This window comes from Tenebrio molitor, chromosome 7 (genome assembly GCF_963966145.1).
Source record: "Tenebrio molitor chromosome 7, icTenMoli1.1, whole genome shotgun sequence".
In the NCBI taxonomy this organism is placed as follows: Eukaryota; Metazoa; Arthropoda; class Insecta; order Coleoptera; family Tenebrionidae; genus Tenebrio; species Tenebrio molitor.
In genome coordinates this window covers 1,925,447-1,945,166 of record NC_091052.1, presented here as the reverse complement: position 1 = coordinate 1,945,166, position 19,720 = coordinate 1,925,447, and the positions used below count along the sequence as shown (strand labels likewise).

At 33.5% G+C, this 19,720-nt stretch overlaps 1 protein-coding gene and 1 long non-coding RNA gene across 7 annotated transcripts; one reads left to right on the top strand and one right to left on the bottom strand.

Annotated features, from left to right (window-relative positions):
- The first annotated feature begins 1,146 nt into the window (after window positions 1–1,146).
- LOC138134633 (uncharacterized) lies at window positions 1,147–19,471 on the top strand. 6 transcript variants are annotated; one of them, XM_069053010.1, is made up of 6 exons: window positions 1,147–1,165; window positions 3,773–3,916; window positions 11,424–11,588; window positions 15,717–15,964; window positions 16,645–18,868; window positions 18,922–19,471. In XM_069053010.1, the coding sequence occupies exons 2-6, from the start codon at window positions 3,880–3,882 to the stop codon at window positions 19,392–19,394; spliced, it is 3,147 nt and encodes a 1,048-aa protein (XP_068909111.1). In that variant the 5' UTR covers window positions 1,147–1,165; window positions 3,773–3,879; the 3' UTR covers window positions 19,395–19,471. The 6 variants fall into 6 exon arrangements, with proteins under 6 accessions (XP_068909111.1, XP_068909108.1, XP_068909109.1 ...); XM_069053007.1 differs by lacking the exon at window positions 1,147–1,165 and adding an exon at window positions 1,172–1,327; XM_069053008.1 differs by lacking the exon at window positions 1,147–1,165 and adding an exon at window positions 1,172–1,327 and having other exon boundaries at window positions 3,768–3,916.
- Window positions 11,714–16,650, bottom strand: LOC138134635 (uncharacterized). Its single transcript, XR_011160782.1, has 2 exons — window positions 16,034–16,650; window positions 11,714–15,971 (listed from the first exon to the last, which is right to left on the bottom strand). It is a non-coding gene; the product is annotated as an uncharacterized lncRNA (long non-coding RNA).
- Window positions 19,472–19,720: the final 249 nt, after the last annotated feature.

The following is a 19,720-nucleotide window of genomic DNA, read 5'->3' as shown; positions in this document are numbered from 1 at the left end:
TGTTTAAATGATCTTAAGGCCCCTGTATTTAGGCAACCAGTTGATCACATATGTTTAAATGATCTTAAATCCCCTGTATTTAGGCAACTAGTTGATCACATCAATTTACGTTTAATATAGTAGGGTTACGCTATGTATTGTAGGCGGCAAATTTTACAGGCAACTACGATGATGAAACATTTATTATAACCCTGTATATGCACCGAAATAGTCTTACGATGTTGCCTTTAGAAATGTCAAATTTTAGATTTATGTTTTGAAGTTGATGCACAAAGGATCATTTTTTCACTCATAAGATTGATACACTCGTCTGCCGTCCCATTGATGTAATGTTTCATGTATTTGTTGCATAAATTTCGAAACACTTTCCGTACTGTATGTATTGTTTATTCTTCAAATAGACTAAAGATAATTCTTTTCAACTCTCAGATCGGTGCCAACAATTTTTTTCAAACAGCCAGATTTAGAAACAATCAATTGCTAAAATCGATCTTTGAAACACACTTTGTGGGTAAAGCAAGTAAGATTAACAGACACGTCGGTTAAGTAAACTGAAGGGAAACTGCTGTAAAAATAATTTCACCAAGTTGCCAAACAAGAATTATTGAATCAGCTGTAAAAATAAAATGTTTTGGTTGTTAAAGTAAATCTTATTATATTTATACCGTACTTAATGCATTAGTTTCAATATTGAATTCTTTAGACTAACTCATTTTTAATTACCAGTTGCCAAATTTGATATTTTTCGGCAGCAAATACAATCACTTGAAAATTGCAACTAGGAACGAGAATCATTTGGTAACGAGACTCACAGTAGACGTTAATTTTAATTTGCCTACATGGTCATTTCAATTCAACAACTTGCATATTTAAGCAATGATCGGGCACACTTTTTCTGTACTAATTTAAATCGCACGAAATTAAAAATACATAAACTGATTTATTTTTAATAACGATATTGTTGATTTTTGGGTTGGTTCGAAAATATATGTCAAGATTTCCGTTAGACAATTAAAAAGTCATTTTGACAAAGGTTGTTGCAAGCATGTGGCAAAATACACAAACGCTATCTATCAACAGTCTATACACTGCAGTTTATAATGTGACAACCTACGAGCACCTACCTACGCACCTCCAACACTCCAGTACTCGTAGTGCTCATGTGGTAAAGTGAAATGACAGAGTGATGTGAAAAATTTTAAATTTAATATTTTACTGTCATAAGCAGTTTTCTCATTAATACAGTGCATTTTCATTTCAGTAGTGCTCCTAAATTGCGGCGATGTAAATTAATGATGTTACCGTGCATAAATCAGAATATGCCGACGTAATACTTTGAAAATTATCTCTTCAACGCGTTTAATATATGTGTTTTAAAATCTGTTTGCTGCTAAAATTCATAATTCCACGCCTTGTCGCAAACTTTTTCGACTAAATCTTAATAATCACAGATTGCTAATTCCTTGTCAAAATACGAGTAAATCCAGACTTGGCACAATTCGAATTTAAGACTTGACTATTGTGTTCCACTAGGAAATTTACTAGAATTTAAACGCTCTTCGTTATTATCATCGAATACGGCATTGTCTTGCTGCACGTAATTAAACTTTGATTGTGCGAATTATTGTATTGGCCATGTACATTGACCTTCAAATACACACTGCAATTAAAATTTGCACTTATGCAGCAAATTACGATTACGAATTTATGGCGGTTTATTGATTGCTTTGGCACTATTTTCATGCTTTTAATGCACTCGAGTTGATCGAATCGGGCGCGTACAAGGGCAGGTCTGCACCTTCAAGAAAAATTTAAAAATGCTGTACACGTGTCCCAGAACAGACGAAGCGTTGAGCAATGGAGCCAAGAACAATGAAACTTGTAAAATTTATTTTGAATTAAATTTGAAAAGTGCATTAAAATTGTGGGTACAAAGGATAAACGCTATAGCAGAATTTTATTTTTGTCATATCCATACGTTCGTCAACAACTTTTTTTGTAAGATAAATTAATGCAGTGCAATTTCTAAACTATTCATTAAGAGTAGAAGTGAGTCTTTTCGTGCTAAGCCCAGAGATTGAAGACCGAGACGCAGTCGAGGTTGCAACTGGACTATTTTATTTTCAAACAAAAATCGGACATAATGCAAACAGATTTTGAAATATGAATATTTTCTTCCCTTTCTGTTTTTTAAATAAATAAAATAACTCCGTTTTTTATATCATTTTAAATACGGGGTCATTATAAATGATTGTCTCATCGCAGTAGGCATTGGTGACGTAGTTGAATGTGCTGCAAGCTTTATAACATGAGTGAGAATAGCATCGCCGATAGGTAGCGCTGCTGGCGGTAGTGTAAATTTGCTACTAGTTTGTCTAACGTTGCGAAGCTAGCGGCAAATCCCAAATTTGTGTGGGTTTTCAACGCCAACTGCGATGGGACAATCATTTACAATGACCCTGTATTAATTCTTATTTTAAGAGGAGCATAAATTTTTAAATTTTGGAAATTGACAATTTCCAATGACGTTTTGTAAATATGTCGTGATTATAATCTGTGAGATCTTCATATGATGAATTGCGGTTTTTTATTGTCTTGCGTAACGTTTTTGTAGAAATGTTAAGTGAAAGAACAACTATTTAGCAGCAATTAAACAATTAGTACGTCTTTAGAACTCATCTGCTTAGACCAGGAGTAATATGTCAAGAGAAGTGTTAACAAGACATTTTGTTACCCTCAATTCTGATTGATACGAAAGTTAGACAAATAATTTCAAGGAGCTCTAGTATTTTACAAAACTCTAAAACTTCGAAGTGCAATTATATAAAAACTGTTATTTACATCATTAGTTGTCACTTTTTCCATCCAATTAATTATTACTCGTACATTTGGTTAAGGTTAATTAATGAGAATGCCATCGCGATATTGATGTCGCTTCTGTCGTCAATGCCGAGTGGAGGAAAAATCGTTTGGCAGTTTTGGTTTGAGTGTATATTTCATCAGCTTTCTTTCCAGGGTCTTAATTAAGTGAAAAAGAAATTGCTTGATGTATTTAGAAGCTCTACATCAAAGTGCTTTTAGGATTGTAATTAACTAAAGCGCCAAATTCAATTGACAAAGTTGCATCATTTTTCTACTTTTTTGGTAATTACCCATCGCATTCGTTAACCCAATTTTGTCACGGTGATTGCCCTTGCTAATGATGTTTTTATTAACAAAACCTACCCCGTAACCGTGGAGCACAAACGAAAGTATCGTTTAAAGAAATTTCTGCCGGCGATGTCACGCACCTCAATCAAAATAACCGACGTTATAATTTCATTGTAGACTTCTCGATTATGCAAAAGATTGAGCAACGATCATTATTTGGATTAATTGAAAGGCAGGATAATTATCATAACGACGCATGTTGTACAAAACGACAATTAAAAATTTCCAAAGAAAAATTTTACGCTTTCGCCGGACAAATTTTAGCTATGGGGCTTTTTTAAATTGCTAATTTTCGATAAATGTACACGATACACGATAATTGCTTATTTTGGGTAGCATTTGGGTCAAGTTTTTTATGCATATTTATATCGACGCATTTTAATACGTGAAAGAAAATTGTTGCTGCCATAGAAAGTTCTTCATGCTCTTTAAGCATTAACTAGGAAGCCGGATAGCTGTTGCATTCGACTTATTGTAGCATGTCCTTAGAATGTGTTTATACAATCGTCGTGTCTTATGGCTCTTTATTTTTGCGGCGCTGTTATTAAAACATTTAGTCTAGCCGAGAATTCGTACACGTTCATGTGTTCTACAAACATGTGATAAAGCAAACATTGTTAAACAAGCAAAGTGTGTGTATCAAGTGCAAAGTGTTAGTCTATCGTAGTTATGATACCGATAATATTTTGGATGATTACGAGTGTCGGTAAGTTTTAACCAAATAAATATGTACTCCAAACTCATTTATAAATGCACCAAACATAAAACATACGTATGTAGCAATTAAAACCAATTCCGGCGTACTAATTCGCTGTACTTCATGAAGAAATCTTATTAAGCACCGATTCATCCTACACAGCAAATGTCAAAAGTAACAATAGCAGTAGTTTTGGAATAGTTATTAGAGTGAAGTCATTTTGCGACGAACATAATCACCTATGTGAAAAGCTCAGAGCTTCATTAAGGAAAAAATAATTGAATGAACAGCTGACACTAACTAATTTTTTTCAATAATCAATATATTACGTACATTTTATTTTTTCAAACTAGCGCTAAAGTAATGAAAATATTTTAAAATGTCATCAAAACATAAGACATATTTTTTATTTATCACCTTAAGTTAAGTTATACCATATCGCACGCATTTTAGCAATGTAATAGTCTCCTTATTGAAATGAGTGCGGTAATAAAATTCTTACCGCACTAGTGTAGAAATGAAATTGACAACTCACAAATGCAAGGCAAGCAAATTACGGCAAAAAACAATCGTTTCACCTCAAAAAAAATAAAATTCTTGTTTGTTGCTATTTGTTATTATTCGGTAACTAAGACTAGAAAAAAAAGATCTTATCGTCACCTTGATTAATTTATAATTCCATTAAAGTGGGGCTATTTTTAGACAACTTTCGCGGTGATAGATAAAACTTTGTACAATATTCGTGGGATAATTATCGGCCTACGGCCTCATGGGGCAATTCTTGACAATACGTGCCTTAATCCCACTTATATCGTAAATAACTATTATTTTACATGTTTATATAAAAATTTTTTGTAATTATCTCTAAGCAAGATTTACAAGAAATTTGTGTTTGCTTGTCCAATATGTTCTGTTCACTTCATAATAAAATTTCAGTCTTGCAAAATAGTATATGTATTACAAAAATATTATCTCAACTTTTAAAAAGAAAATATTCAAAACAAATAAACTATTTACTATACATTCTTTATCTTTTTTATGTTTTTTTTAGGTTTCGTGTTTTACTTATGTTATGACGCCAACTGTATAGCACAATTAGCGCAAAAATTCTAGGTGTCATGTACCTATATCTATGAAATGACTTTTCATTGTGTCATATATAAATTCTCATAGATAATCTTATCTATAAGAATGTATAACTGATAATCTCAGTAAAATTTGAGAGATGCTATTGTCGAAAGAAATTTTACCTTGGAAAGTTACCACAGATGTGAATTATTTTACAACACATTTCCAACAAAAGCGTTTAAAATCGATCGCCTCAAGTTCCATTAAATGTAAAAATAAAGCGAAATTTACTCTACTAAATGTGAAATCTGAACGATAAACTGCGAATTGTGTCTATTTACTCCTTTCATTTGAAGTTCATTGACTGTTAAAACCCCAGCGACAGTAAGAAAGTACCTACTAAACTTTAAATACTACATTTAGTGTCAATCTACTTTCAATGATTATTCGTTTTGTTAACACTCAGCGACATAAAAACCCATTGGTGTTAAATTGCAAAAAAATTAGTAGTTTGCTTTAGATATTTCGATTAGGATTTCACTGTCGATGTTCTAATTGTGCCAACAATTCTATATTTAAATTATGAAATATTTTGTATAAACATGTTAATTGGGTAAATTGTATCTGAAAATATCATTGAGTTAAAAACACAAATAGAAAATGTTATTGTGTATGAATGGAAATAATAATGTAATAAAGAAATTAAGAAAAGTGTACTAGATCCATACATAAATCTGTGACACTCCTTGTTAAGAAATGTACGTAGGAATTCCTTGAACGTAAACAATAACAAGGTAATAATTTCGTTATCAATTGTAACGTAATTTTCTGATAATATTTTTGGCAGTCTCGAGGTGTTATTAATTATGATCAGATGTGTGCAAACTCGTTCTTCAAATAGTTACTCAAACGGTAAAAATATTATGAAGAAAAATCGTAAGTTTCCGTATAAATAGATTTCCTCTAATTCAGATTTGATAGAATATGAATTTATTTTATTGATCGAGTGTTCTCGATATAATCTCGAATTCTTTGGTGGAAAGGATAAAAAATAAATCAAACTGTAATCAGAATCAAATCGTAAGTTAAAAGTCTCTTATTAACACTAATACTAGAAGCGTTACACGCTTCGTGGTCTTCCAAATTGAGTTAATTAACAAGTATTAACCACTATGACGACTCCATTTTTACTCTAATAAATTTATGATAGTTATTAGTCGTCAGGAGATGAGTCTTAATGAAAGAAAAATAAATGTGCATTAAAAAAACTGGTCTCACTACATTTACAGCGATGATAATAGGCTGCAAAGAGTTTTCTTCTAGGAAACTGGCGTTTTCATTTTAGCTGACCTAATTACTACCGAATGTGTGTCTTTAGGTTTATCAACTAGGACAAGTCGGCAAGAAAAGTGGAAAAAATTTATCAGTTTGATATCGATTCAAACGTGCCTTGGCTTTTTAGATCAATGAGATAAATTTAGTAAAACAATTCTAATATTGTGTATTTTTTAATCCAGGCACAAATTATCTCGTCGAATTACATTCCAAATAATTTTTCCTTGCACCAAAATTATTAGCCTGCGGATCCCAACGAAAACACATTTTTTCCACAAGGAAACATTCCAGTCAGTGCTTTTTTGCAGGAGTTATTGTGAAAATTAAGAGACTTGGAGCTCCTACTGAGACATTTTATTAAGAAAAAATCAAATCGGTAGATTTTTGCGAAAAAAGAAAATACCCCAGATAAACAAAGAGAATTTTTAGAATTTTATCTTATCTCGGACAAAGTTTTTGACCTTATCACCATAGCGGAACAGGAAAGCAAAATATGTAAGTAGAAAGATATAAACATTAGCAAACATAGAGAATGTTGCTACAAATATTTCGTCTCTAATTCAGATAAGTGTAAGAAATTTGAGCCTGTGTGAATATTTGCAGTTGGTGAAATTTCAGCTTCTTTAAGGCAAACACAGCGCCTGTTACACACGAAATCGCTGAATTAATTTTGGCGATATTTTACTGTCAAAAACAAACAATCAAACACACTGATATCTCCATAAAATATTCCAGTTAAATTTATAGTCGTATTTGAGTACTTCCCAGAGGTATGATACGTGGCATGCATTGTGTAGAATGCACAAAACTTTCCTAAGTGACGGAGTTTGACATAGAGAAGAACGGCGTGAATAATGAAGAGATGATCCGACATGAGCAAATGCACAATGCAGAAAGTGTGAAACGTTTATTTAACGAGCAGATGTATAGTTTGTCAAGAGTAAAGTCATAACTGTAATATGTACGAAACGAAGATTCGGAAACGCTTGTTTCACAAATGACAGTAAAAATTTTGAGTAACTGTGAAGGCTATTGTTTATAGATTGACCGTTCTTTATTTGTATTGATTTTTAAATGTTAAGTTAGTTGATGGGAATAATGATGGAACGTAAACTGTTAAAGGAAACAACACTTGACTAAAGTTTTGAAGTCGTTACAATATTTTACATAATTTAAAGGCTCTGCCCACATCATCAGAAAGGCGGAAATTACCTAATTTGCGCTTGCTGCAGACATCCTACCACAAATTCAGTTGTTAAATATTTTCGTATTTTACAGTTTATTAATTCTTCTCTAAGATGCCTATATCATTTACCGACATAAAAAATTTACTTCAAATAAATTCGTTAAAAAATGTACATTTTATTTCTTAAATAGATACGACGTATTATAATTTTTATTCTGACAATTTTTGAGTAATTAGTTTAATGCTGTCAATAATAAAGAAATACGTTTTATACAATTCTTACGAGAAAATGTTTTTTATTTCCACCTTCACAGTAAATGACAGTTTACAGGCATTTGTGGTAACGAAGTAAATGAGTAGTTACGGGCCCTGTAATATTTTACAGGCTCGTAGAAGAGACCTGTAATTTTTCACGATGCTCATCAAAAAATAATTAATCAAAAATAATTAAATAATTTTTGAAAAAGTTTATTATAAACACAAACAAATTTAACTATCAATTGTTGCAATTACATACGTTAATAATGCATTTTGATCCGTTTTCGAAAGTCATTTTCATACCGCTCTTGGGATCGAATCAGTAGAGAACCACACTTACACCGTTGGTAATCCCGTGGTTATTTTTTTGCACTTCAAGAAAATCGCCTTCAAAGTCTTCATCGGGCATTAAAGCCGTTCTTTCTTTTCTTTCTTTCTTCTTCTGACAGTATTTTTTTTGTTTATCTCAACACCATGACGACGTAGGTATAATTGCCCCACCGCCTTTCATTATAAAATTTTTATAAACATAAATAACAATTAAAAAACGAAATTTAAAGGCTGAAAGTGGAAATAAAAGTTTGTATGCAACTCGCTTAGCAATGAATCTTTACTAGGCTTACTGGCTTATGAAGACTCGTTCCTTACGTCACTCGTCTCACAAGTGCCAGCGCGGCGTAAAGATTAATTTACTAAGCGCGTCACATACCCCCTGTCCGTTCTCAAACTCGAACATAGGCAATTAACATTGAATTGAACGTTTTTGATGATTCCTGCTCGCCAATTGAACTTACAGGTAAGGTAATGGTATCAATAGAAAGATAAAATTATTGCGCTTGAAATGATACCAGTAATAAGATTAAAGGTGCTATTTTTATTTTAATATGCTAATTTAAAACTTGGCGATTTTTAAATATGACATGCCATGATTTTCAAATTTGTTACTCCAATGAAGAACGAATTTTTATGGTAAAAACCTTTTACAGTGGCGTTAGTTGGCGGAGAGTTAGAGATTTGTTTGCCGTAAAGTTTCATACCAGACCTATACCTTCTGTTAGTACTATTCACAAATTTGTACAAAAATTTGAAAGATGTGCAAATATTTCTTTAGAATCAGAAGCTAGGGGTGGTAAGTAATAATATTTTGTATTGGTAAGAGAAAATATTCAAAAACAATAATTATATCACAGCAAATAGACAAATAGTTGACCGCACAGAAGAACGAGTTTTGGCGATGGTAAATTTGGACCCAACATCCAGTTTAAGGCAAATTTCCCTTGAAGTAGGTTTATGCAAATCGCGGATACAGACTATCCTCAGAAAATATAAATATCATCCCTACAAGGCACAGTGCCATCAAGAGATATTTGCTGTTGACGAAGAAAGTAGGAGTGCCTTCTGTTATGAAATGCAGGAGCGTGCTAACAATGATCGTCGCTTTCTGTCGGCAATTTGCTTTACAGACGAATGCACTTTTACGTTAAATAACGAACCAAATGTTCAAAACACGCGATATTGGGCTCAGGAAAACCCTAGAGTTAATATTTCTACTCGAACTCAGTATCCTCAAAAAATTAATATCTGGGCTGGGATTTTTAATAACAATATTATTGGTCCATTTGAAATAGAGGGAAATTTAAATTCAGCAACTTATTTAGATTTATTAGTAACTAAGGTAGGACCTGCATTGGAAGAAGTTGCAAGAGAAAATCAGGAAATCTGGTTCCAACAAGATGGCTGTCCCGCGCATTTCGGCCTAGGAATTAGAAATTTTTTAAATGATTCATTTCCAAATTGTTGGATTGGTAGAGGTGGTGCTATAAATTGGCCAGCAAGATCTCCTGATTTAGCACCTTGCGACTTTTTCTTGTGGGGCCACCTTAAAAGCAAAATTTACAAAAGACGCCACCCAGATATTAATTCTTTGAGAGAAGCAATAACTGCCGAGTGCGCGTTAATTACTGAAAGGCAGTTGGCTAATGTAAGAAATGCTTTTTATAACAGATTGGGGTATTGCTTATTTCAAAACGGGGGGTTATTTGAATATTTATTGTAATTTTACCTTTTTCTTTAGTTTCTTTGCTTTTTTTTATTAAAAATTTTATAGTAAAAACTGCTTTTAAAATGTTAATTACTTTATTATTATTAATTCTTTAATGTGTGATGTATAAAAATAATAGCATAATGCCTATAAACTGAATGCACAATGTTATTATAATTGCCCATGTTCGACTTTGAGAATGGACACCCGGTATATAACTATTGTAAAAGCTTAAAAAGCAATGATGTGGGTGTAATTTCAGTACGAGTAATGCACAAAGTCAAAATTAAATTATTCTGATCTATTGAAGACAACTGCTCTAAAAAACTTGTGGGTGTACTACAAGGTTCCTCGTTACGATTCTTACTTTTCAATCGACAATTTATCACAATATTATTATGCTTCGACATGTACAAATTTTATAAATCAGCTTACAATGAGACCCCGAATAATAAATTAGCCTAAAGGAAAACATAATCATCTTGTTATGTAAGGTTAAACATAAATAAAAAAATAAATAGTTGGAGACTAATTTAAAAATAATAATTTAAATGTGTTAATGCAGTTGAGTACGTCCCCTTGTAATATAATTTTATTTTTCAATTGATTCATAATTTTGAATTTTTATAATTACAGAAAAAACGACGTTTCTGTGTGAGTAGTTTAAAACGTAACGTTAGTTACAATTTCAAAAAGAAGTTAATTTGAAAAGAAAGCAATTAGTTGCATTAATAATTTCTTCGCCGGATTTCCTGAAAAGAGAATCTTTTATCCTTTCATCCGTGCCCTCAAAAAAATTCTTCTAATCCATGAATTATTTGCGCTTTAATTTAACTCTTGTTGGCTGTTCCTGCTATCTGAAGATTCCCATTCATATTAAAAAATAAAATACGGCCCGAAATTATGTGCAGGAAATTGTCAGCTTACGAAAAATATACAGAGGCCCAGCTTTATTGCAGCAGCCCGTAAAAAAATCTAAAGAATAATAATTTCAAGTTAACGAGGGTATATCCGTACTTGCTCCATTTTACGGTAGACAGAATAAACAATTTTTTAGACGAGGGTGAAATTCATTAGGCTTAGATAACGACAAGATAACTCCATAAAGGTGATTAATGAATGAACTTTCACAAAACCACAGATTTTTATTATGTTTGTGACTAAATCGTTTAGTTATGTTTTTATCTTTCTTTTGTGAAGAGGGTTGTTCTTCAGTTGTAAAATCTCAATGAAAATTAGTCTCGTTGTTTCCGTTATTGAGATTCGAATTTAAACGGAAGCTTTCGGATCGGTCTTAAACCGTAGTATTTGGTGAAAAGTGTAAGATAATTTATAGGTGTCATCCTAAAGCACGTCTGTAATTAACCCGCTCTCATCTCTAAACTTGTCCTGTTGATTTAGTGTCAGCCGCTTTTATAATTGGCCGGTGTTTGTAGCAGGCATTCTGCGGGAGCCAGGATTCCGTATAAATTATGCGGGTTTTCTAAACAAAGAAACTGTTGTGTACTTTGAGATTTAAAGCTTTAATGTGATGTAACACCGGCTTAATAAAATTAACGTTGCGACGAAAAATTTTCGCCGCTCATTCATCAATTTTCAATTCAACGAGGATCCTTGTTCCTTTGCAGAAGACGCCGCCGACGAGGTCCCGAAACCTGCCGATGACCAACCCTGGAAAGGATTTTCCGTTTTTCTGCACGTGCTGCTGCCAATTGCAGGACTGGCGTTACTCTGGGGACAGAGGGGAATTTTTTCCAAGTTGCTGCTTCAGCTAGACAGGAGCTGTGTTGCTGGTAAATATGATCAGACGCCGAATATCGGCTGAGCTGTCAAAATAAATAACCTAATGTGATTAATATCAGAAAATTATCTGACTGCCACGTGATGGTTAAAAATGCGATAAAAAAAATCATCAATATACTGACATAAAAAAATGTATATGTCAAAAGTTAAAATAAATCAAAGTAAATAACACCATGTAAGTAAAGCAGAAATGCGAAACGTATGCAGCAAAAAAAATATTTCTAAATTAGATAAGAACATCTTGCTTCCATTTCTTCGTATTGATTCCTGCAGTCGCTTAATTCATCTACATTTCGATTTAATTCGTTCTCCTGAAAATTCCATACCGAGTATGAAACACGTAAAAAATCTCGTATAGTTTACACCGATTAGATAAGAGGAATAACCGTCAAATCACAGATTCGCAGCAAGCTGTAGTAACAACTCTTCGTAAATTTCATATGTGCTAATATTTACACAAAAAAGTGGTGTTTATGAAATTTGATTACAGTGTCAAATCAGTTCATAGTGGAACCGAATTGCAAATATATTCAAAAATAAATCAAAATCACTATAAGTGTTTAAATTTAGATTGAAAATGAAAGAGTGAAAATAAATCGCTATTAAGTCGATTGACACTTTGGCAATTCACAAAGGGTATACGACAAATCAGACATAATGTTCGTTTAAAAAAATATTGTACGAACTTCGATGCGAGAAGACGTATTCGTGCAATGAACCACTCGCTCCTTCGTCGCTCGTGCCTCAAATAATGGACTCATGCGCGAAAAATGTCTTCTCGCACTCATTTTGTAAATAACTATTTCACGGTCTCTGCCATGGCCAAGTACAGTGTGGAACAAAATGATCTTCATCTAGTTACCTTTGCATTACCCTTGTAAAAAACAATGTGCCTTTCTACACCTCAAAATATACATCAAAATTCCAAATGTGATTTATTACGAAGGGATGAGACGGGAAATACTCCTCAATAATGACAGTCAGTGTTTTCTTGCCTGGTACACATTTTAATCGTTTGTTAATTCAATTCAATAAATTGGAATAATGGTCAATTTGATTGATGACATTTATTGATATAATTTCAAGGCCACTTCAAAAAGACTAGAGCGGTGCAGGAAAATTTACATGTGAAAAAATTCCAAAACTAACTAAACGCTGTTCAGAAATCAAAAAACCATTGTGGTCCAAATGACTTAGCTGTCACTGTGATAAGTAATAGGAAATGTCATGAAAAATATGTGTTATTTGCGCCACAATGTTTTTTTGATTTTTGAACAGCGTTTAGATGATAATCATTATAATCTGCATAAATGGAGATATATTCGGTAGATAAGGTGTGAAAATAATCTGCTTTGTTGACAGGTTGTTAAAATTCTAATTTATTATCACTTCTATTTACCTACTATCATTTTTAGCATTTTTATCTCCTTTTTGTACTGGTCCAGCTTGCTATGAAAACTTGTCAAATTTTGAATGTGCCGCTTCATGTATGGAATAAATTCGGCAAATTCTGAATGTCACAATTTTAGGTTAGGTTGTTGGTTACATTCTAACCTCACAAATTTTGTTTAGCTCTAACACCTGACATATTCGTAATTTCTATTGAAAATCCAGATTTTTGGTGTTTATTAACTGTGATAAAACCAATATAAGAAACGAAAAATGGATTGAAAAGCGCGAATAAAACACCATTAATGTCAGAGTGACAGTTTATAATAAATTAAAATTGGGCATCTGTTTCAAAAAGGCGCCACAATAATATTTTTTTCTAAAGCTGACTTGACCCGACAATCATTTATAGATAATTGATAAATGTATTTTGTCAATTAAGTCAGTATACAGAGTGTCTTAAAATTATCGTATTCCGAGTTCGGGGCTTAGTAGGGGACATCCTGTTGACCAAGTAAAAATGTTTAAAAAAAATTGCTGTCACTTTGAAAAAAATATCAAAGTTGCCAATATTTGTTCAAAAGTACCTGATTAATATTCTAGCTATGCTGTACTTCCTTTTTGAACAAAAATTGGAAAAATAAAACTTTTATTTTTTCGAGATAAAGCTGTTTTTTTTTTTTCAAGAAATGTCTTTTCATTTATATTTTAATATTTTACATAATCATCTTCACCATATTTCAAAATGAATGTCAACCATTTATATTTTTTTTGAAGAAAACATGATGAAAAGTTTGAACCTTCAGACCCATATATCTTTGTAATCTTTGTATCTGTATTTTTTATTTTATTTTTTCGAGATTCCTGAGATTTTTCCCTACAAGACCCCCGACTTGGAATACGTTAATTTTGCGACACCCTGTATGTATATTAATTAACAACTACAATAATTTACAATTTTTAATCGCTGACTTGTCTATAAAGTCATCGTCTTCTCAAGTTAATAAATATTCTATTCTATACTTAAGTCATTGACCAACATTTATAATTTTTACACTTACTAAAGTTTCCATTTATTGTGTAATTTTATTATTTTATTAATGGCCGAATATGATTAAACAGTTTGCATCGACCTAGCAAAACGTATCCATCACTTCTTTACTCTTAATTTAAATCATAAAAGACGAAGAAATTTCTAAATACTTTTATCATTCCATTTAATAAAAATTTTACTGCTTTTCAGATTTTTATTGCTACATCAATTTAAAATCTGAAAATTTTATCTGTCAATAAATTTCGCTCGTGCCAGATAGTTAGTGCGAGACACGAACTTCGATTTGCTTTAACAGAGCAATAAAACTTAAGCTCGGCTCGTACAGCATGTGTAATTTAATATTACATTATGTAATGGTAAGCAACTTGTCTTGGATGATAAGTTTGCTTACTAAATTTGACCTGGTTACAGAAGATACCGTTCAAAATGTAATTGTTCTCCACTCGTCGTTTTTCCTCCTGCAGGATAATACTCAGGACCAGCGTGCACTACTCGAGACGGAAATAATCTTAAGACCTCAATTCCATTAAAATATTAACCTTGCTTTAATCTGTTATAGATTTAAACGAGTAGAATTATTCATGACGCGAACACCCCCGACGATCCAAAGAAAAATTCAATTTGGAATTGTTCACATATGAATTTTTTTGCATAATTTTCTAAAATCGCTTTACTCTGTTATTAAACAAAACGGAATTAAATCGGAGCGGGGTCTGTATGTAAAATTGATAATTATTTAACATTTTACAAAATACCTAAAAGGCAATTTCCATAACCGCCGCTAGAATTTAATTTCACCGGATTTAAGGAAGGTCTCGAAATGAAGCGCATTTTATTCTAAAATGATCACAAGAATTTTTACGTAAATGAAATTTTCCGCTGACCAAAACTAGAAGGTTTTCTCAGTGACTGGTAATTACGAGTAAATGTTAATTATATGCGTAAATGGGGCTATTATGACAATGGGCAGTCATTACAACGGAAAAATTATAAATTGCTTGTGGCGATTTTAAAAATCACTTTTTGCAAATAAACGATTACAATAGCGGCGTTTTCGACCTGTCAAGGGTATAAAGCATTTTATTCACTGTTGAAGCTCCATGTTAAAAGAGATAGTATTATATCACATCAGCTCAGATGATTGAGTCGCATCTGTACATTTCTCTTGCCTCACTTGCTCAGGATATATCTTTTTGATCTGTTTCCGGATATTAGCCGCCTTCTAAACGGGCTCTTTTGTCTTCAGTGGACAGAAAAGTTGGTCGAGCTTTGTATTCACGGTTGAACTGCATATGTTTTCAATTTTTGTTGAAAATTGTGATGAAACGTTCCGTCGCAAAAGAGAACTGAAAACGATTCAAACGCGCCGTCATTTCGAATTTAGTTAATTAATGCAGTTTTGAGAGGAAGTGGAGGTTTGCTGTTTACCTCCAAACTTCCAATTTAGCCAGAAATGGATAGGCGTGGCCGTTCGGCTACTGCTTGATTAATAATTTCGGAACTAATTGCAGGCCTGATAAAACGCTCATGTCATAAATTTCGAATTAGTAAACAAGGATGTAGCGAAATTGGGAATCGATGTTGCCTTCGAAAAAAGACCATTACATTTCAATTAGTGCGCGGATATATTTATAACGTTCTGAAGCGTGTTCTCCACTTGAATTTTTTTCCGCAGTGTATTGTCCGTCGCTCAGCAAAAGGGAAAAGTTGTTGAAATGGGCCAGCGATAGATTGCCGTTGACGTGGTCATCCCAAGCAAGAACTTTATCTAGTGGCATTCCTGAATTATGGAAAGATGGCTCTCTTTTGTGCACACTCATCAATTCTGTTGTTCCGGGGGCGTGTCCAAATCCGCACAGACACTGGAGGAAACCGCCGCTTCACGCACAAGCTCTTGCATACAAATACTTGGGATTAGTTCCGGTAATTACTAATAATAAACTCCATTTAACTTAAACCGCTATAGGATAACTTAACAACAAATTAACTTACAGTTTTGTGGCTCGCCTAACCTAACCTCAATTACAGATATTTTCATATTTGATGGCGGAAACAAAAGACTGAGAAATGTCATAAATATATATTGTCAGTGTCAAATTTCTCAAAGACGTTCGTGATTTCGACAGAAATGCCCCAAATTGGCAATAAGAAAGTATTCATCGTCGAACTAGACACATAATTTGTAATACGTTTGATTATATGAGAATAACTTTTCCTTTTGAACCACTGACAAAAATCGATTTCCTGAGAATTTATTTTTTCAATCTATTTAGCTAACATTTAAATTTACCTAGACATTCCTTTTTACGGCGTTTGTGAGAAATTTGACACTGACAATACAATTTTGTAACATTTCTCAGTCTTTTGTTTCCGTCACTAAATATGAAAATACCTCTACACCATTTAATGACCCACAAACATCATGGAAAAATCCTCTTGCTCACTTTTTCAAAAAACTAGATTCTCGCTTGCTTAGCTTATTTATTTACCATTTTTAATGTCTCAGTAAAAGTTAAAAATGATTGAGAAAAACTGTAATGACTGTTGTTCGTGGAGTGTTTTGTCATGGCTGATAGAGTGAACTGTGATGCAATTTTTTGCAGGTATTCAGCGAGGATGAACTTTCCGGCGAATTCACGATAAATCAAGAAAGAAACTTCATTCATTATCTCCAGCAGTTGCAGGAGGCCATCAACAAATGGCCAACGAAGGACGAAATAAACCGCAAGTTCTCATCTCAATATGTCGCCCGCGGAATGGGTTTATACACCGGTGAACAACACCGAAAAACGGTCTTCTATTTGTATTCCAACGCGACTACAAAAAAACGTAGCAACGTGTTAATGTACATTAGAGGGCCGTATGGCACACAAGGCAAAGCCACCATCTCCCCTTTCCACAATCTAAAAACAATACCGGTGGTGAACGTGCTGCAGGATCAACTGGAAGCCACTAAAATATTACCTTTTAAGAGCGACGACCAAAAGTCCTTTCTCAAAACGATTTCTCTAGACTTCACCTCGCTGATTAGCAATGCAGAAAATAGGGGTTGTAATGATGAAATTCCCATACAGATTGATATGGAGATTGACAGAGCTAAGATCACGTACATCCCTCACAACACTGGAATCTATGAAATTAATTTAATTTCCGATGGAGAACTGCTCAGAGGTACCCCTTACAGGGTGCAAGTCATCAATAACACATCCGGTACAAGAGACAGTTTTAATAACGAATGCGAAAACGTCGAAGAGAAAATTACATTCACCAAACGAAAAATACTGTCCAAGGTGATCGATTGCATCGACGAAAAAATTTGGCTCGAAAACAACAAGATTTCCAAAATCAGAACGAAAGACAGCACCGAAAGTTCAACAGAAAGTGACAACGACGACTTGACGATAACCGCGATTACGAAAAAGAAGGACGAAATTCTCAAAACCGAAATTAATTGTACATTAGAAGACATCATTGAAGAGATTAATTCAGTTCAAGATAAGACTGCTGTGGATTTGAATCAACCAGAGAGAGACAATAAAGACAACGAACAGAACAAGCAAGCAGATGCACTAGCTGAAATTAAAAAGATCGCAGAAAGGCTCAAAACAGAAGTGCCTCAAATTGTGGATGCGAATGCTGCATCAAGAGATGAAACAGACAGTGGGGTTAGGTGGAAAGTAGATTCACAGCACAAGCTTGTTAAAAACTGCGACGAGGCAAACAATGAAATAGTCAATCTGTTTCAGCAGAAACACGTTGACGAAGTTGACAACAACAAAAAAATTGACACTGAAGATACTTCCAAATTTGACTCCAACTTGATAGAATCGACAAAATATTTAAAGAACATAGTTAATACGTCTAGTCGGCAAGAAATACTTGAGAAGGTACTACCCGCTGAGCTAATCCCGACAAAATATGAGTTGGAAGAAGACGAAAATAATAATTCCCCTTTGAAAAGGATCAAAAGTAAAATCTACGTTGAAATATCCCCTAAGAAGATTTCTAGATCTAGCTCGTCTCTTGAATTCCTAGATGTTACTTCCCCAATATGCCCCGACCATATTGACCCAGAAGTAGAAGAGAGTAGTTTGAATCAACTTACGTTGTCAGAAAAACGCAAGACCCTTTCCAAACAAGATAGCATTAGTATTCCAGAGTGTGACGTTACGTTTTCTACAACAGAAAATGATGATTCGTCAAAATCCAAAGACTCGGCTTTCAGGGAATTGAGCGTGTTGAACGTTCTAGACAGTCTTAGACAATCTCGCAAGAATAGTTTTTCTGAGTCGTACTCTTTGACTTCTACTGTAAGTCTACCAAATATGAATTCGTTGGATTCGAACTACGATTACGGCGAAGAAAACACGTTTAGAGCCAAAAGAGATTATTGGGAGAGACTGTCTTCTAGAAGTTCAAGTGGTGTCAGTTTAGCAAACTCTGATTATAGTCAAACTAGGAAAAAGTCAGTAGCTGTCAAGAATTTTATCAACAAGCTTAGCAGCACCGAAAAGAGTTTAGACAGTGATGTTGAAAAAATCAAAGAGATTACGAAATCAGCAGATGATTTGACAACTGAGAATGAGAATGACGACCGTAAATATGAATCTGTGGATACTTCTTTGGATGATTGTACGATTGTGCCTCTCGAAGAACGTAAAAAGCAGTTGTTAAAAAAAATGTGTGAGAAAGAAAAACCCACACCGAAAAAGCTCAATCTGAAAATCAATTGCTTCAAAAGAAACAATAATAAATCAAAAAGTGAAGAAGACGACACGATTTTTTCCTCGATATCTGATCGCATTCAAGTTTTTGACAAAACTAATTGTAAGTATTTCGCTCAGGTAAAGTTGGATCGGTGCTAACGCAACTCTTTGCAGCAAGAATAAAGTCCAAAGCAGAACCAAATGAAAATGTGGGCGAAGAACCAAAGAAAACGACCAAATTCAAATTAAAGTCGCAGTTTAAACGAGCGATAAAATTTTTCAGAAACCTGGACGAAAATTCGAAAATAAAAGAAAAGAACAAAAATATTAAACGGAGATATTCCCTGGATCTTCAAAAGAAAAACCACCGGAAAGTTAGAGGAGGCAGTCTGAATCTTCCGAATGTTTCGGATCGTTTCTCTGTTAATAATTTATACGACGACGTTTTTGGAAATAAGAGTAGTGGTTTCAGAGGAACGCCGAATAAAGCTGGAGTTGCAACTTCTTTAGCTTCGCTCACAAGAAATTCAGAACGCGATAATCTCAAAGTGGAAGGAGACAATAGTATTAGATATAATTTATTTGTAAATAAGGCGAAAAATAAGAAGCGCAGAAGTATAAAGTCGTTATTTGATGTTAATTACTGAAGTTTATTATAATGATTATTTATTTATTTTGTATATATTAATTGTTAATACATGTGGAAATAAAATATATAAAATTATGTTTCTATTTTTATCCAACGCACACTTTTTGTGCAACCGTACGCCAAACGAGCATTTCGCGTACCTAAAACAAGCCGCGAAATCCAATTTCGTGGCCGTTGCTCTTCGACGGCCGTTAAAGTAAAAGTCATTTTAATATTTTATACAAATCAGAGTTTCCATGTAAGACTGGCGTTTAGATTTTTCGGGTATGAAATTACAGCGTGATCAACAATGACTGAGTCTGTTGGCAATGAAACAATTGAGAA

Excerpts from the sequence above, each read along its gene's own strand:
- LOC138134633 (XM_069053005.1), top strand. The coding sequence starts at position 5,842 with ATGATCAGATGTGTGCAAACTCGTTCTTCAAATAGTTACTCAAACGGT. Across the intron at positions 11,589-15,716 it reads AGACAGGAGCTGTGTTGCTG|TGTATTGTCCGTCGCTCAGC; the intron begins GTAAATATGATC and ends TTTTTTCCGCAG. Across the intron at positions 15,965-16,644 it reads AATACTTGGGATTAGTTCCG|GTATTCAGCGAGGATGAACT; the intron begins GTAATTACTAAT and ends AATTTTTTGCAG.